Source organism: Zootermopsis nevadensis, unplaced genomic scaffold, assembly GCF_977971745.1.
Source record: "Zootermopsis nevadensis isolate Lab colony 2312 unplaced genomic scaffold, Znev_1.0 Znev_ptg000021l, whole genome shotgun sequence".
NCBI classification, from domain to species: Eukaryota; Metazoa; Arthropoda; class Insecta; order Blattodea; family Termopsidae; genus Zootermopsis; species Zootermopsis nevadensis.
The window spans coordinates 5,600,039-5,619,068 of NW_028259153.1; the positions used below are offsets into that span (position 1 = coordinate 5,600,039).

At 37.8% G+C, this 19,030-nt stretch overlaps 3 protein-coding genes across 6 annotated transcripts in view; 2 read left to right on the forward strand and 1 right to left on the reverse strand.

The window, feature by feature from the left end:
• The window catches only part of LOC110840074 (uncharacterized), a 70,084-nt gene extending 60,029 nt beyond the window's left edge, over positions 1-10,055 (forward strand). For all 4 annotated transcript variants that reach the window (XM_087353010.1, XM_087353013.1, XM_087353011.1 and 1 more), the window contains one exon: positions 845-10,055. In XM_087353010.1, coding sequence (XP_087209136.1) covers positions 845-4,705 — 3,861 coding nt within the window. In that variant the 3' untranslated portion in view covers positions 4,706-10,055. The remainder of the gene's footprint in view (positions 1-844) is intronic.
• A 2,502-nt stretch (positions 10,056-12,557) lies between these two features.
• On the reverse strand, positions 12,558-14,006 carry LOC147873098 (cysteine-rich PDZ-binding protein). Its single transcript, XM_087353014.1, has 2 exons — positions 13,855-14,006; positions 12,558-13,484 (listed from the first exon to the last, which is right to left on the reverse strand). The coding sequence occupies exon 2, from the start codon at positions 13,458-13,460 to the stop codon at positions 13,158-13,160; it is 303 nt and encodes a 100-aa protein (XP_087209140.1). The 5' UTR covers positions 13,461-13,484; positions 13,855-14,006; the 3' UTR covers positions 12,558-13,157.
• Positions 14,007-15,368: 1,362 nt separating this feature from the next.
• LOC110840071 (trehalase) overlaps positions 15,369-19,030 on the forward strand; it is a 67,066-nt gene continuing 63,404 nt past the window's right edge. Inside the window, exons 1-2 of the mRNA XM_022084841.2 lie at positions 15,369-15,546; positions 16,374-16,516. The gene's annotated coding sequence lies outside the window, so the exon portion shown is untranslated. The remainder of the gene's footprint in view (positions 15,547-16,373; positions 16,517-19,030) is intronic.

Sequence of the window (19,030 nt, forward strand, 5' to 3'; positions counted from 1 at the left end):
GTAGCATTTATTTACAATGTCAGACACATTTCACAACAGACTAAAATGTTCATTGACCCCAAGCGACACAAAGAAGGCACCATTACTACAACTACTACAAAATGGGCAGATGTTCTACACATCAAAACCACTGGAAGATAAGCCAGAAATATGAATTTATGCTTCATTACAAGTGACATGATACATATTTGCAGTGAAAATAAACTATAACAATATTTGAAGTTGCAAGGTAGCACAGTGGTTGATGTAGGTATAACCTAAAACATGTATATTGTATTTTAGCTTATAGTTACCAAATATTTGTTTTAACATGTAACAGGACTTGATTCTTCTTCTTCTTCTCTTGCACTACAGCCCTTGGTGGGCTCTGTTATCCCGAACAATGTCCCCATCTCTTCCTATCCTGAGCTACATTCTTCCAATTGCACACTTTCATCTTTCTCATATCTTCCTCTATCGCATCAATCCACCTTCCCCTTGGTCTTCCTTTAGGTCTTGTTCCCCACAATTTCTGGTTTAATACCAAATGTGGCAGTCTATACTCTCCCATTCTGACCACATGTCCCGCCCATCTTAACCATTGTGATTTAATATATCTCAAAATGATGGATGGATCAATTCAACAGGACTTGATCTTGATGGTTTACAATTTTTAGGGTGAAACATTTTAACATGTAAGGTTGAACCAAACATAGAGCCACTGAGAATAGCCCCATGGGGCTGAAACACATCTGGCATAAATGTTAGTTAGTGATAGAAGTGGCTGGAAAGTTGCATTATGGTTACATGCAGCTACTTGGTATGAAGGGTGTAAAGATAACATTTTACTGTTTTGTTTCCCTAGATTGGTAAAGTGAGCCTGAGGAGGATGCAGCAAATGGGTGGAATCGGTAAGTCACCCCGTACTGAGTCACAGCTGGATGAGAGTGGGGACTACCCAACTCTTAAGTTATCATCAACACCCACTGGAAATGATGCAAGGAAAGATAACATAAAACTGGAGAAAGCAGCAGTTCTCTCTGGCACAGCTGTTGTTAAGCCAGAGAGAGCAAAAAGGGCACCAAACAAGGATACTCCTTCACCTAATGGTCTTGGAAATCAAGACTCTCCGAGTCCAGAGAGGTCTAGTAAGGACACGCTTAGCAAGTACCAGAAGTTTGGTGTGCGTGTGCTTCCAGACTCAAATGCAGGTCATAGAAACTCTCACTGTGCTCATGAAGAGGCTGCAGGGTCAAAAGAAAGTGCAGGTAGAGAGTTCCCACCTGAACAGGGGATGAAGGTACCAGCAATTGAAGCAGAACACAGACAAAATGAACACAACTCCATCATTGAAAAGGTTAGTGAAGGAGCTGTTGCTCAGGTGCCAAGCAGTAACCCACACTCTAACCAGAGGAGCATAGTTTCTGTCTCCATCTCAGAGGTGGATGGTGTAGAACGGAGACCTAAGCCAAATTCCAGCTACTATGATGAACGAGGAATAGATATTGGACCTGTTGAGCCACAAATGATTCCTAAACATAGTTTCATGGGGCATCAGCCTGAAGAAGGAAAGCAGAATGGGGATACACATGGGGAGAGCAATGTGAAAAATCTGTTGACAAAGGGATTGCAAAATCTCAAGGACAAGCTGCACCACAATGACAAGAAAAAAACTGGTAGCATAAATCCTGAGACCACTGGTGGTAGTTCTGAACAAGAAGTGCAGGATTCAACAGGACAAGTAGTTTCACCACAACTCAAGGAAGTTATCAAGATTGAAGCTACCAGAAAGATTGGAAAGCAAAATGAGGGAAAACCTCAGCAAAATGAGAGCAGGCAAGACATGGAACAAGGTCAGATACCTACAGAAATCCCAGAAGAAGTCTGCAGAGCAGCCATGGCTGCTCGCAGCAACAGGAAATCTCTAGGTACTGCAGTAGTGGAGACTCAGTTTGAAGAAAGGAAGAGAAATGTCTCACAGGATGGTCCTAGTAGAGGCAGTTCCAGTGATGATGAAGATTCCACTTTTCCTGATAACATTGACAGTGATAGTTTGGGGAGGACACCTAAGAGGCCAAACAAGAGGAAAGCCCCTCCTCCACCGCCTGAAGAAAGTGAAGAGAAGTCCACCTCAGCTGGTCAGAATCCATACCAAGGGTCTGATAGGGACTCTGAGGGAGAGATGAGAGATGAGCAAAAACTGAAAGATAGCTCAACCCAACATAGCAGTAAGAGACAAACAGATGTTGAACATATTCAGATGGCTGATGACATAGAGACATTGCCTCTTGTGGGAAAGAATATCACCTCATTTGCTGATATGGCAAGGCAACGCAATAATATTGATATATTGGAAAGAGACATAACAAACATCACAATTGAGGGCAATTCAGGTAAGCCCCTTAGGACAGATACCACCACATTTGGTGCTTCAGTTACAGGAGATCAAAGCAGTGATGGGTCACCAGAAAGGGACGAAAGTGTGACACAAGATCCCAAGCCTCGACAGCAGCACCTGGACTATGACATAGGTGTGAATGTTAGTAGCATTAACTCTGACTCAGACTCAGACCTGGAGCAACTGGATGGAGATGATGACAGTTATGATGCTATGGTAAAGGGGAAGAAGACAAAGAAGGGGGGCACAACAATAGAACTCAATTCCTCTCACATCACTATTCACCACAGTCCATCATCAGACAATGTACAGTTGGATAATGAGAGCACTCGTAAAGCAGCATCTTTAGGTGACCTTTCACGCCTCGATTCTGAACAGCCAATGAGCGTTTTGGAACGGGCTGTGTCACTGGATCTTGCAGATGGTGGTACCCCACACAGCAGTAAGAAACGGAAAGCTCCGCTTCCACCACCTGGTGAAGATTACCTTGGTGGTATGCCAGAAGGAGATGATGGCATTGCACATAGAAAGGAACCTCGCCTGGACAATGCCATGGATACATTCCAGAGACATCGGCTCAAAAAGTCATCTGACTGGGGTACACTGGAAGAGGCACTCATGCAGTCAGATAGCAAGGCTGTAGACTTCCAAACTTCCAAGAGCAATGAACGTACAGAAGAAGGAACAGCACATATGCAAAGTGAAGTAACTGTGCCTGAGTCAACTGCTGTTGAGCAGTTTCTGACATTTGACAGAAAGAAAGAAATTGACACAGCATCTGCATCAGCTATTTTCACAAATTCTCACCCAGGGGTAACCAGAACAGATATTCTCAATGTAGATGATGTGGGGTACTCAACTGTTTTAGAATATGGCAGCAGTGGAACAGAAAGCTTAGATCAAATGGAGAATGAAAGTCTGAAACACCAACAGAAAACTGTGTTATGTATCACTCCAGAACCAGGTGGTGAATCAAACTTCAGCTCCACTGCATCTCAGATCACCATTGCCTCAGGTACATTCAATACCATGCCAACACGTCATGATACCCACATTGTCTCTGGGGAAATAGCAAGCTTGCCACGAAAACAAGCCTTCAACACAGAGGTGGCAGGCCTGGTTCAGTCCAGTGTCAGTGCTCTGTCTCCATCACAACAGTCTGGCAGCAGTCCTGTGGTTGGACTGGTCAGCTCAACACCAATTTCTCATAGTGGAGCTGCATACAGCATGACAACACATACGCGTGATGAATCTGTGCAGTCTCCAATTGTTACTTCCAGTCATGCCGGTATCAGCAGTGTTCATGTGGTGAGCTCAACAACACATGATACCAGTGATCCTGGTTCCATTCTGGCTTCTATCACAGAACCATTTGTAACAGCAGTTGATTCTACGACGACCTTAGCCGAGCAGATTTCCAAGGATGATGACAGTGAAGATGCTACTTGGGGACAAGACTCTCAGCCTCCAGAACTTCCAACATCTCCTGTTCCAATTATCAGTCAGTTGTCATCATATAAACCCTCACCATCCATGACTTACATTACAGAAATTCAGGTCGTCACCTCTGCTGATAGCAGCACCAATGATATGATAACAGAGTCAACCCCTCAGGACCAGCAGGTGACACCTGCAGAAATCTCTAGCAGCACTGTGACTCAGAGAGTGCTTAAATACAAATCTGACTCAAGTCCGTCAACAGACTCTTTCACAAGCGAAGGTGATGACAAAGAAGCAGACACTGCTCATAGTGTCGTCGTACCTCAGAAAGGAAATGTTACAGTAACAGCAATCCGCAACACAGCTTCTAGAATACCAATGAGGATCATGCCAGACAGAATACCATCAGTCAATATTGCCAGCAGTAATGCAAATCACATTTCCAACATGGAAGAGCCGAGAACCAAGCCTGCAAGGCCACCTGTTCCTCCCAGGAAGTCAGACAGCTCAACTGCATCCACAATTTCTATGGAGGGTGGTGGAAGTGGAAGGGTACTTAACACTGTCCAGCAGCCTCCTGTGGAGAGCATTCACATTGGTCCTAGAGTAGGCAGTAGCAGTGGAAATAAGTTCATCAGTTTCTCCTCACTGACACCTCAGGTTACAGCATCCACTGAAAATAATGCTAGCAGGAACAGCACAAGTTTTGAACAGTGGGTTTTCCTTGACGAAAACAGCACACATAATGGACTGCAAGAAGCAAGTAATGCAGATGATGGCACCAGTGCACCTCAGTCAATGGTGGTATCACTTCCTGCTCGAACACAGTCGGTCACGCACATTGTGCTCGATAACAAGCAGTCCAACAGAAGTCATGGGAAGCCATGAAGAAGGAATGAGAAAGTTCTTGTACATATAGAAAAACAGGTGTCAATGTAATCTGTTGTTGATAGTCATAAATATACTCGAATAGTATGTCAATAGTTTTAACACGAGACAGACAGAAAGAGAACAAAGTAGGTTCATCAGTGCCAAATGGATGGTGGTATAGCTATGCAGCTGGATTAACTGGTAGTTAACAGAACTGCTTGGTCAGTCTCCTAACCCTACAGGAATTCTTGTTACATTTTTGATCAAACTGAAGAAGGTCTCCTCAACAGCAACTTCAGTTATGTAAATCTCATTCTAATGCCAGGGGTGATTTTACCTCATTAATTCCATGTTAACATATTACTGCCCATCTATAAGATATTGTAGATGCGTCATATTTTTAATACTGCCCATCTATAAACTTCCAGAATTATAATCAAATTACTTCATAACAAACCTCAAGGGACCAAATCATATTGTGTGTGTGTGTGTGCATGCGCGAGCGTGTGTGACAGAGAGAGAGAGCATACATGTATGTTTTAGTTCTTGGTTCAATTTTCTGCTGGAGTCAGTAATGGTTGTGATTTGTAGTGATGTGATAACTCAGATTATGAATTTATTTCATCTATGAAAGGTGCAGTAATTACCTATTATAAATTTATCTTAACCTTACTAGGTGTATCTGTATTATCACAATGAATCATCAGCAAATTTGATGCTCTCATATATAAACTTAGGCTGTCCCACAAATGTGACATTATGACACATAATTTATACATACTGAAAATCTACTGCCATAAGTTTATAAAATCTGAAGAAAAAAATTCAGAATATTCTACATATATTCGTATATATAAATACATGCATGCAAACACAGAAGGAAACAAAAAAATTGAGGAAATGTATTTTCTCTTCTTTTTCCATCCATTATAGAAAGTATAGAAATAAGCCAATATGTGTCTTTCAGTGCTACAGCGACAATGTTGCTTTTGACACATATCACATGTTACTAAGCAATAATTTTAAAAGTAATATTGCTGTTATTCTGGTATGAAATGTTCATAAAATGCACGCTATTTCTGTAAGTGACATCACTTGCCTATCATTTACCAACAGTTGCTTGTTGCTTCAGCATAAATCCCACTTAAAGTATTTTCTTGTTTCTCTTTGGTGCATTATCATAGAGAATCTCATCCCAATTCTTAAAAATTATAAAGGCAGCTGAAACAATATTTTTTGCCCCTGCAATTTGTTGCGTACCCGACACGGGAAAACCGTGTAAGTACAGTGTGGGTTCGAATAACGTTGGTCGAGCTGATTTTGGTTGGTTGGTTGGTTATTCGTCGCCGATGGAATAAGTATTGCTGAGAGTTGACTCGTACAAGGCTTTATTACTAGTAAATAGTAATAAATACATTAGGTTGCTGCGTAAGGCTCTCGCAGTGGTCGACTCTGACTGCATGAAGTGTCGTCGTGAAGACTGACTTGTACAGATCAAAAAGCGTTTGGTAATGCTCTTGCTGGTGTATATATTGGTCAGCAAGGGCATATTCCGGGTACAATATGTGAACTTTGTTCTCTGTACCGATAGGATTGTTCTAGAAGGTTTTAGTTTTTGCGAGTCTGTCCTCTGTCTGACACTTGCCTCACTCCCGGACTTTAGCTGATGCTTATTTTGAAATGATTGTGGGGTGACAGTGTCAAAGTGTCACCGTTTCCTTTAAAAACAACCCAATTATCAGGCGGGGATAGCATCGGTGAAAGTCCGAGTTACAAAACAGTGTTCACATACAAGGCTTAATTAAATTTCTTATGCTGCAACTAGCAATTATTCCGATGTACCAATATTATATTACTATACAAATTGCACTTTTGCTGACACTACTATTTTCACAAGTATTTATTGTTTCAGCTGAAATAAAATTTTATAAAATATCTCTACAGCAAATTTATCATAAAGAATGCAACTTAATATAAAATATTTTTCTCATTAACATTTACAATTTCAGAAAATTATTAATTGTGGTGGATATTCATGTTCTCACTTCCCAAGCATAATCTTTCGCGTAGGGATTACAATTTCCGTTTCAAGACGACATTTTATGGCTGAAACTGTGGGTTGAATTGGAGTAGGTCGCGGGATATGTTCTCACTTCATTAAAGAGTTGTGTTGGTCAATTTCTTCATGCTTACTGCGAATGTCTGTGCATAACTCGTGTTCTGAAGCAGTAAGTAATGAAAATAAATTTAATTACCTTTAGGTGTTTGTGCTTTAGCATAAATGAAGAACGCATAATGAGCCTGTCCATATCTGCCAGTCCTGTTGTTCATTATTGCAACAGTGACCTCAGACCACATTTTTTACACGTCACATAGTTGCAATAATGACTTTGGATATCACTGTTGTGTTGACTACTATCGTTGCATTTTTTATTCCTTTGTTTGCACTGCTGACATCATTGCTGATGAAGAGGCGTAAGAACACATCTGTAATTTTAATGTACTGCAAAGAGTACACCTTTACAATCTTGTTTTCTTTGGATAGGTTCAACCTCATTATGATATAACTCATCTTAACATATCAAACTTTTAAAAATTTGTGCAAAAAATCATTATTTTCAAATAGGCTGGATATATGGATGTGATAACAATTAGAAAATCCCAACAAACCCACTTGTACTATGGAACTGATGAAGAAAAGACTGATTTTCTTAACATTAGTGGTTTTTGTGTAGATTCATATGGTAACTTGAACAAGAAATATTCATGATTAATAATGAAGGTGCATAATAACAAACTTTCAATATCATTACCAACATTTTTATACAATAATTCTGGAACTTTCAGATATAACTAACTACTTACCTAACTCCATGGAGTAGGGTCATTTTTGAGAAACCAATAGAATGCTCAGTTAAGAAATCATCTGCTTTTTGTGGAGCCCAAAGGGTCATTATTGTGTTCACAAGAGCACCACTAGTCCCTATCCTGAGTCAGATAAATCCAATCAATACACTTCCACCCTATGTCCCTAAGACTTATCTTAGTATTATCCTCCCATCTGCATCTAGGTCTGTCTCTTGATTGGTCTTCTCCCTTCAGGATTTCCAACGAACATTTTGTACACATTTTTCAAGTCACCATGCATGCTGCATGCCTCACCAATCTTATTGTTCTTAATCTGATCATGCTGACAGTGTCTGGTGAAGTATACAAATTATAGAGCTCCATATTGTAATATTCTCCAGACTCCTATCTCTTCACCCCTGTTGGGTGCAAATATTCTCCTAAGCACCCTCAAACTTTGTTCGTCCCTTCATGTAAAAGACCAAGTTTAATACCAATATAACACAATGAGTAAAGATATAATGTAGTGTATTTCAATCTGTACATTTTAGACAGTAGATGGGAAGACAGATTATGAACTGCAGAGCAGCAAGCAATCCCCACATTTAATCCTTTCTTAGTTTCTTCATGAATTCAAATTTTATTTGTTACCGACATTCCAAAATATTTTTATCGTGTCACATTTTCAAAGCATTTATCTCCTACCTACATATAATGAATTTGTCCTGTAGTCTGGTGATTAAGCATGAACATATTAGCTTTCTCTGTATTTCCTTCTAGCCCAGCATCCTTAGTAGTATATAACAGATTATGTATTCTTTACAATATTTATATTTTCACTCTATAAATTAATATCAGTATTGGATAGAAACAGATGTGCCCAAATTCAGTTCCAAACCCTGTTTTCTTGAACCTTCCTGTTGGCATATTTTAAATGAAAGTTGAAAAGCAATGGTGATAAAGCATTTCCTTTCTTCATTCCATTGTAATTTGGAAATGTATGAGATATAGAAAGTAATACAGGTTTAATTTAAATACATTTTAATAAGACTAAGTAGCTTTATGGTTACTCCATATTCAATGAAAATTTATACCGCTTTCTTTTTCAAACTCTATAAAAAGCTGATATACTGTCTCATTATGCTCCCATTTTTTTAACTTTTGGGTGTGCAAAATAATGTACAGTATAGTGACACTAGAGATTGGACAACTGGGGTTAGATCCCTGACAGAGGCAGAGGATTTTCCCTCTAGCCTCTACATCCACTCACTCCTATCTAGTGCTGATGTTAAGAATGAGGAGGAGCTATACCTCCTCTCCCCTCAAGCACCTACATGGCATATAGTGGGACAGCCTTACTTTTTTATTTAATTTAGACTACTAAGTGGGTGCTCTGGCTTACAAATTCATAGCATGTTCTAAGAACAGTTAATAATTTTCATTTGACAGCAAATATTGAAAATAAACCACAACTGAAAACTATGTATTTGTTTTTCATAAAGAAAATTTGCATAATGAATTCTTCCAGGAGTGTCATGTGGTTTAATCAATTAAACCACTAGACATGGCTGGTAGCCCTAGAAAAATTCATTATACTTAGTCACCATGAATGTTTCAGATCACACAAAATCTTGCATAATGGCACAAAATATCGGCTTACATTTTGTGAAGTTCTAGTTCATTATCCCACCATTCTTATCACCAACAGACACTGAAGCAAAATGTAATTCCTTGAGAAGAATAGGAAATGGAAACAAACCAAAAAAAGTGTCTAAAATATTATGTATATAGCACAGCAAGGATTCTTCAAAACAAAAAATATGGCGCACCCTTAAAATTTTAGATAAAATGTCCTTTGAAGTTAATTGTAAAAATCTTTGAAATACTGTACCATCTCTTTAAACAGAATATCCATGTTTTGAGGATGAAATTGAGTATGAATGTTTTGTATTTTGTGTAAATAACTATTGTGGTGCTCAGAATCAATCAGCAAGCAGAGGTTTGGAATAAAGTTTGTGTAAGTGTGCAAGGGTGTGTGTTGAGTCGAATGAGATATGTTTATTGCTCAACAATTATTGTTGTATCATATTTGTTTATTAGTAAGGTTACAGGTGACAAACTAACGTGCAATTTCAACATTTCATATCACTGTTGTTGTTAATTAACATAGAATATTTATGGTTCTTTTGTTTCTGGTTTCTTATTTTACAAAAAAGTAAATCATAATCATATTCTCTTCTACAGTGATTGTACCTGCTGTCATTCATAATTTACATTTTTAATGGTGGTATGCCATCAACTTGGTTGAAGAGTTATGTAATCATCACGGCTTCAGTATATCACTTGATTTGAACATACAAGTTATAAAGTGAATGTGGACTGTAGATTGCACCATTTAACATTAATAAGGTAATATCTTCAAATAGTAAATATCTATTTTTTTAAAAAAGATATTGGTTTATTTTTATTGTTTTCACATCATTGTCATAGTAAAACTGTAATAAATTATAGTTTAGCCAGATACCATTCATCAAACATGTTTCAGAATTCACCACTATGTACAGCATCACCAACCACTTCAATACAGTGTCCCACAGGATGTCCATAGCTTAACTATGTGCTCTTTGAATAATTTTGGGTCAAAAAGTTCAAATAAACATGGATCCGATCTGCAACGCTTTGTCAAGAAAATGCTCTGCACTCTATGTATTGGCTGTGTTTGAGAAATTAGTTCACTAAGCTGCACACATAGACAAGACACAGGGCAGCGTGTGCTTGAAGACCGCTTGACATCTCGGCGCTACTTGCGTTTCTTACAGGAAGAGCTGCCAATGATGTTGGAAGATTTTCCTCTGCTAACTGGGCAAGAAATGTGGCTACAGCAAGATGGTGCACCTCTCATTTTGGTAGGCAGGTGACTGAATTTCTGAATCAATTTCCAAACCGTTGGATTGGCCAAGGTAGTCCAATTTCTTGGCCAGCGAGATCACCAGATCTTTTGCCATCGGACTACTTTCTCTGGAGTCACATGAAATCCCTAGTGTATGCCATCAAGTCAAACAGTGGGCTGAGCAGCTGAATCGAATAACAGACTCCGGTGCTAACATCAAAAATGATCGTGATTGAAGACGGCTTAAGTGTGCATCGACCATCAGGGTGGCTATTTCGAGTCACGTAAATAACGTGAGTAACTGAAAATGAAATTTAGAGTGTGTTCTAAATTTAACAACAATGTAACCTAAAATAAAATGGAAATAATGCAAAAGTTACAAATGCAATAAAATGCTCATTCTCTTGACAAACTGTTGCAGATCAGACCCATGTTATTTGAACTTTTTGACTCATAATTATTGTAGTGCATTGTATAATAATACACTGTGATCAAATGTGCATACAAGTTGCAGATGGATACTGCAACTAGCTTTTGGATGCGATTTTTCTTCCTTCACAGGAAATACAAAAATGATGTTCTTATCAAAGTGTTTCATTCTGTATTAACAAGATCTTGTTTATAAAGATCTTAATAATAGCATGAATACAATGATAAAGGACATTATCATCCTTTCCATCCTTTTGAGGTTTTCCTAAGCATCTGCCTCTGGGATGAAAAGTTATTTGTGTCTGATGAGAGAAAGTTTTTTCAACACATCCTTCCCAATTTTTTCTGCATTCTTTTCTTTCCTGAGACACTCTGACTATATGTGAATCATCTGTCTGTAGTACTATTTAAAATATGCTATTGGTGAACTTTGTAATTAAGTGCTTTTATATCGTAACTTACTTAATTGGCTAAAACATGCAAGTTTTCACGCAACTAAAATTACTTAAATCATCTCAGGCAATCAGCTGCATTAATTTGTAGTAAACATCCAGAGTTCAAAGGCATTTTGTAAGATTTTATGATTCAACTTCTTACTACCACCACAATTACAGCCGCTACTTTTGCTGTCATTATCGTCCCAATCTGTTACCTTCTTAAACTGGAATTTTAAGGACTTTGATGAAGATGTACTGCTAAAGTGCATAATTTACATAAAGATTAAAAATCAAAGAAACAAATTATAAAGTAATGGTTGTTTTTTCTCCCATGATCAATAGGGAGCACTGTGCACAGGATCTCATCTTTCTGTTTTCACTCATAACCTTGGATATTTATAAACACATGCATAGCTTATTGTGTGCTTCAGCAAAAAGATTAGAGAATGTTAATCAACAATTTTGGGGGGGGAAACACTATTGTTGTTTGGGTTTTATGGGCAGCCATGTTCAAGTTGATTCTTGTCTTTTTAATCACCACTAATAGTAATGACTATCATTACAACCATGACTACCACCACCACTTGTAAAATAAGAGTAATTGAAATCAGATGTTTCTAACCTAAAAATATCTTTTCTATGATAATCCATTCAGAAGATATGCAGGATGAGTCAAAAGTATGTTTGCCCATTGCATTTAACGGAGTTATTGTTATTGGACCCCCCACCCCTCCCCACTTAGTGTGTTAAATCAAGGGTATTTGGGCTATACAAAATGATGGCAGGCTGCAGACTTAGAAGTCCTGGACAATGCCCAACATAAAAGCCATATAATCATCTATCAGAAAAATTTGGACATGGTAGAAGAGGCTTAAATTGATAGACTACAGGTAGGATGGCCATCATTCAGACCCTGTCACAACATAGCCCACCTCCATCTAATGCATTGGGTATTGAAGGCAGTTTATTCAGAGGTCCAGCAGGTACATGATTTGTTCACTTACCTTGTTCTATGACCAGAAGTCTACAAGGTGAAGCTTTGGCCCCTGTACATCCTCATGCCTCCTGGTATATTACTTTATCACAAGAGAAACTTAACTTTACCTGTCTTATCATTCCACCTCAAGTTGCAATTCATAATATAAACAAATATTTGTTTACAAAATTTACCACTTGAACATAAATATATGAACATTAAGTCTTAAAAGCAGTGTATTAAAAGAAGACATGAATCATCTACACATTGGCCATAACACTAATCATCAAGAAATGTTTCTATAGTCTTTAATTACTCTTCCCCAAGAAATACAGTACAATTTGCAAAGGTATATATAGTCAAGTATTTTATAATAATTAATAAATCACAATCCAACAGCATTTAATTAATTGAAACATGATATACACAAATGGTAATATAACTGATAATCTGCAATCAGACAAAATTCAACAGTCACATGTCCAATGACATTCAGGTTCACTATTACAGTCTGAAATAAGTATATTACATGGAAATCATTCTTGACATTCCTTATTAAACGCACTCACCAACATGAAGTTAGCCAGTAAGTTGACTCAAATGCACTGGTTCCTCACGGCTGTCAACACACTAAATGAATCACAGAAAACTTCCTGTTTTTTAATACAAGATGTTAACAGCAACAATACTATGACTTAGTCTTTCAGGAATTTGGTAAAGATGTTCATTTCCTTTATGTTTCTGTTAGTCACACGACTCAACCAGCAAACCATGTTTATGAAAATCCCATGCACTACATGATGGTGGTGGAATTAAAGCAGACTAAATCCAAAAAAATGTGGGATTAAAACTATAATACTGTTTCTACCTATACATTCATAGTTCATGTATTCAAGCAGAAGACTGCTTGTAATTCTTGGTTTCGAGTAATTTTCTACCACACATGGCACATATTGCTTTCTTGTATGCACAAGCCTGACAATAATGGGACCCCACTTGATGCACTTTCTGTCGACAGATACGACAAGTCTCAAATTTGGATGTATAAGGACTAAATCTAAATTTGCTTCCAGTAATGGCCTTATTTTCACCAATCTTGCGACCACCACTTTCAACAGTATTTCGTGCTCCTGATTTCCAGGGATCAGGTGTAATGACTCGCCCAAGTTTCTTCTCACACTTCTCACAAACCATTCTGGATACCTCAAATGTAACCAACTGAAACCAAATACAATGTCCTTAATAACCTGCGTATGTATGAACTGAGAACCATCCTTATCAGTAGCATCAGAAAATACTGTACTGTTCAAATCAGGAGTATCACAAAAATTAATTTATAAAAAAAAAGCTTGGAACACAGAAATGTATACTATACAAGCATAATTATGAAATTATCCACTAAAGTAGTAATTTACAAAGTTTTACAGCATGATAAATAACTCAAGCTACATATAGATACTACTGGATCGATAATTCCATTAACCTGTAATGTACACATTTTAGCAGTGCCTGCTACGAATTGAAGATCTTAGTTTTATGGAATACAACTTCTTATGAGAACCTTACAGATGTGTAAGTGTGTACATACCAGTACTATATAAGAAAGAATTTCATGCTATTAAACTTCTTTCGTTCCTCTAGCACAAACAGAATTATCATTATTTACACTATACTTCAACTGTACTATACCTCCATTTTTATGGAAACTACGATACATCTTCAGGATTACCAATCACAGAAAATAAGAAACATGTTATTGTCTGTAATACCAACATTAGGAGGTTATCTATGGTTGTAGTAGCGCCAACTAACACAAATTACAATTGTAAATAAAGTATTGAATTGCGTACAGTGGGCATTAGTTTTTCCTGCAGGAATCTAGACTCATGTTTGCAGTCAGTATCTTCCACATTTTAAATTATATAGTTTTCCGGAAGCACTTTTCATTTAAAAGATGTAACCCATTGACTGTCACACCTTGTGGTTGGTGGTTTGAACCACAGATAATTTATTTGTATTAACTGTTATTCAAACTCTGCACCACCAGTCATGGCTTCACCGCATGTCTGAGTAAATAATTTGGCTTTGTTCAATTTCTGTTGATCATAGCCTAGGATGGAACTCGCACCACCCTAACACACGTAATGTGAAAAATGAAGGCTGTTTCAGCAGACCGTAACTTTCTCATTCTTCCCGAAGACCATTATTTCGGTTTCTCCCACGTTTATTTGCAAGCTGTTTTCTTATGCCCATTCGACAAAACCGTTGAATGATCTTCCAATTCTTGGAATAATGCGGAGACTATGACCATGTCCTCCAGTCGCTTAAGCATAGTACAATTGTATTATGTTTTCAGGAATTAATACTGCCTGGTTTATTCTGTTAACAATTTTATTTTGTCCAATATTTGCATTTTATCCATTGCAAATAGCTATTATGTAAGACATTGTCTTTTCGTGTGTGAATACCATCTGGCAACTTCAGTTTTTAACATGTTTCACAACATTTTTTCATTGAAGTGACTGGAAAACAGTGTTATGTGTGTTTGAACTGTAAGTGATGATCTAAAGTTAAATGAAATTGAATTTGCTATCAAAGCATATTTTCATTCAATTTTTCCAAACCTTCTGACCTCTACTATGGAAGTCATTTTTACCTGCAATTAGTTTATGCTACAGTATGTTTCAATAAAGTGATTTTAATTTGATGTACACGAAATGTTTTTAAATTTTTAAAGAAACATTCCTTGTCTGATGGGTATCAATAAAGCGAGACTGGTTAAACCAATTCATATATACACTTTTATCCCGATCCAGGACAGGGTAAGTTCCTGTGCAACGCCGGGATTTCAGAATTTGCCATTGGTGTAATATGAGCACAAACCACCGTAGTTTGTGAATGAAGAAATGGTGGAGCGTATTGATTCAACAGTGACTCACCATCGCCGCCGTTGTTGTAGTTTGCTCGATGATAGATGGCAGCATAATACGCAATACGTTGCGTTGCCAACGTTCAGACGATACGCTATCCTGTCTTGCAGCAAGTGTGCGGAATATGTGTTAATTTCTAGAATGTGCTTTTGTGATTCGATTTTCTTTCCAGAAACTGGGGTAACCCGCATGGCGTTTGTGAAACTACCATCAAAGCTTTATTAAATATATAAAAGAATCGGATATTTAAAATTAATAGGCCTATGACAAACTGAAAAGTCTTGTTAGACTTAACCTCAATGCATTCGCTTTTGTATCATAGACAACACAACGCATAGGAGTTCGAACAGGTACGTGCAGTGTTCCAAAGTTCTAAATACTGATCATAAGGGCGTTGTTACTTGACACAGTATCGTGACCCTTCATGTAAATAATATATGAATGTGGGAAGGCCAAGCCCGTTTCAGCAGACTAGTACTTTAGATGATGCTACTTTTCATAAGTGTTGTTGCAGTAAAAATCCAACAGAAAAAAATGTTATTATATGAACCAATTTTCCGAATTGGGATTCTCGTGGTGTGTCGTTACTGTTATCATGGATTTGTGTGGATTAGAGTTAGCAGTCTGAAGCACGGAGAATTAATCTCTTCAAAACGTTCGATTTAAGGCAACACCGACGAGTAGGATGTGGATCCCGAAAAGAGCATAATACAAGTATACTCATACACCTTCCGAGTGCTGTTATGCACACACCAAAATACGTCACGGCACGATGGCGGACGATTTCCTGCATAAAAGGAAAACTGCCCTTCCTTATCCTTAGCTTACGTACTTTAATGCTGATTACTTTCATAGTAGTTCACCAATTAGTGTCTAATTTCAAAGAATGACGTTGGAGGTTTCATTTATTTGACACTATAAAATAAAATAATAACAAGATAAATGCGTTTATAAATAAGGTTTATAGTTAGAAACTATTAACGAAAAGACAAAAATTCGACATACGTGTTGCATGATAAATAATATTTATGTTAAATTTTACAAAAAACTACTCTTCTGTTCGTAGTTTTTGAAGACAAATGAAAAATTTAGTTGAATAATTGTTATGAAGAAAAGATTTGACTTCGGACAGGTTTTAATTTGCCAGAGTTGCGTTTACAAGTCGATACTTTTACAGGAATGGCCGTCGTGGTCCTATGCCAACTGAGTCCACGTTGCAATGCCCATGCCTCGATTCTGATGCGTGTCCAGTCACGACGGTCCAGTTTGACTCGTTATTAAGCTAGGCTCTGTTTTCTTTGATCAGCGACGTCAGAGAAGGTAAGTTATAAGTTTCGCAAAGTACACTAGTTTTAACTAAATTAATACAGGATTTCATCAGGAGCGCTGCCTTGGAAATTAAAGTAACGAAAACAGCTTTGAATAAAGACCGTTCTAGTTGCTTCTCAGTGATAGTGAACAATTTTATACCCAGAATTGATTACCCTGTTAACTTCCTTAACGTAACTTTGTGTTTTAAACTTGTGGAAAGTCAACATATTGTTGCATTTCGTATTTTTTTTCTATAAATTTGTAACGTTTTGGTCTTTCGGCAACAAAGAATGTAATTGAGTACGATTTGGGGTTTTAAAGGGTGATGTTGTCATACGCACCAGAAACAGAATATTACAGGGCGCAACGACTCAGAAAGCCACTGTTAAATATAACCGAGGATTATATTTTTAATGCACGATTTATTTAAATTGCTTTGAAATTATTTCGCTGCTAAAATTAGTTGGTATGAAATGCAATGCAAATTATGTTTCGTAACTTGAACTCTAGATTGCAGTAACCCGAATTTAAAGGCGCGTAAGGAAGTCTAGACGGTGGTCTAGCGGTTAGAACGCTGGCCTTGTAATCCTGGGGTCTCGGGTTCGATTCCCGACGGTGCCCGAATTTATAACTTGTGTTGGGCAAGGCCGTGGTCTAGGCAACACGGAGTTTTCCTCCGGGGGCTTCCCCGGTTTCTCCGTGGCATCCCAACAATTACTCCATTCACACACAGAAGAAGGCAATGGCAAACCACTTCTGGATCATCTGCCAAGAACGTATATGAACAGGTCCCAGTCCGAGAAAAGGATGGAAGGATCCTGTTCATATGGACCTGGCGTCAGACAGAACACTAAATAATAAATAATAAGGAAGATATGAAATACAGCAACAAAATCCATGGTTGAGAGAAATTTATAACGAAAGAAATCATTCAGGCCGCACCTTTTATCCGGTAAAAGAATTTCTTAGTAATATTAGTAGTAATATACCTTTTAGGTACTGAGCGCCTCGCGTGCCGTGACAAACAATGAAGCTGCTGTAAGATTGTCGTGTTTCATCTAATTTTGCGATACGTTCTGTGATTAGAATCACGTATGAGCATGGATACATTGTGATACAAATATTTCATGTTGAAAATCTTATTTGAACATGATTTTACTTTTTTAAGTGTATGAATTTTCGAATGAATGAGCCTGGATAGCTCAGTCAGTATAGTGACTAGCTACGGGCTGGACGACCGGGGTTCGATCTCCGACGGGGGCAGAGGATTTTTCCTCTAGTCTCTGCGTCCAGACCGGCTCTGCGGCCCACCCAGCCTCCTCTACAATGGGTACCGGGGTCCTTTCCCGGGGGTAAAGACGGCCGGGGCGTGATGTTGACCACTCACCCCCATCTAGTGCCGAGGTCAAGAATGAGTAGGAGCTATACCTCCACTCCCCCCAAACGCCTACATGGCGTATAGTGGGACAAACTTTACTTTACTAATGAATTTTCGAATGTGCGAGCTTCACAGTAGTCTGTTCCTGAGTGTGGTCTCTGACTGCCTGTGTGATAGGCCACCCATCTTTCACCGAAGTAACGATGGTATCGGACTTGATGGGGATAAAATTCAATTCAATTCAATTCATTTATTTAAGTGCTTTACAACAGCCAGATAAGGTCAATAACGGCCAAGCTCTGAACAAAAGTACTGGATGAAATATAATGCAATAATTACATTCATTTCGATAATAATAAATGTATAACATTACAAATACAAAATCAAACAAATGGAACTAAATATATAAATGTACCATAATAATAATAATTCAATTCTTTTATTGAGTGATAATTAACAAGTAAATGAGCTAAATATTATAGTAATAATAATGCAAAGTGATTTGAAGATATTTGTGGGAATTGCAGAATTCGAAATTTACAACTGCAGCCAAACATTCGTTACATTTTATATGGACACAAAACTTTTTTTTCGTTCCACTTGATTCTCTTCTAGTTTCTTTAATTTTATCTCAGGTGATACATAAATTTTATTTACGATCTAATGATATAAATAATTTGGTGGTCATAAATCAAGTTCTTTTGTTATATAATTTTCTCCATCCGCAGGTAGTTGTTATGTTTTATGTTGAAATACTGTGGTCAGTATAAAATTTGAAGATTTTCTTTCATTTTACGTTTCTCGGCGTCAGAGTCTAAGTTTCGGAACTACTGAAAGATACGTTATTTTATTTAGTTATTTGCAAAACTGCACTGGGCGCAATCCGTCAGGTAGTTAAGAAATTCACCGCATTCTATTCTAACCCAAGTTTCTTTTTACCGTGTTGGTAAGAATCCGCCGCTAGTCCTTATTTCGAGGCGCACGAACCCATTCACGTCATTTGAACCTATTTATTTCAATCCGTTCCGAAACCAGGAGAGAATAATAAAATGCATGAACCGAGAGGAGATTTGCATTTTCTAAATGTCTGTAGTCCGAGCTGTAGTGACGTATAGTCTTGTAGAAGTTTACCGACGTTTCAGAGG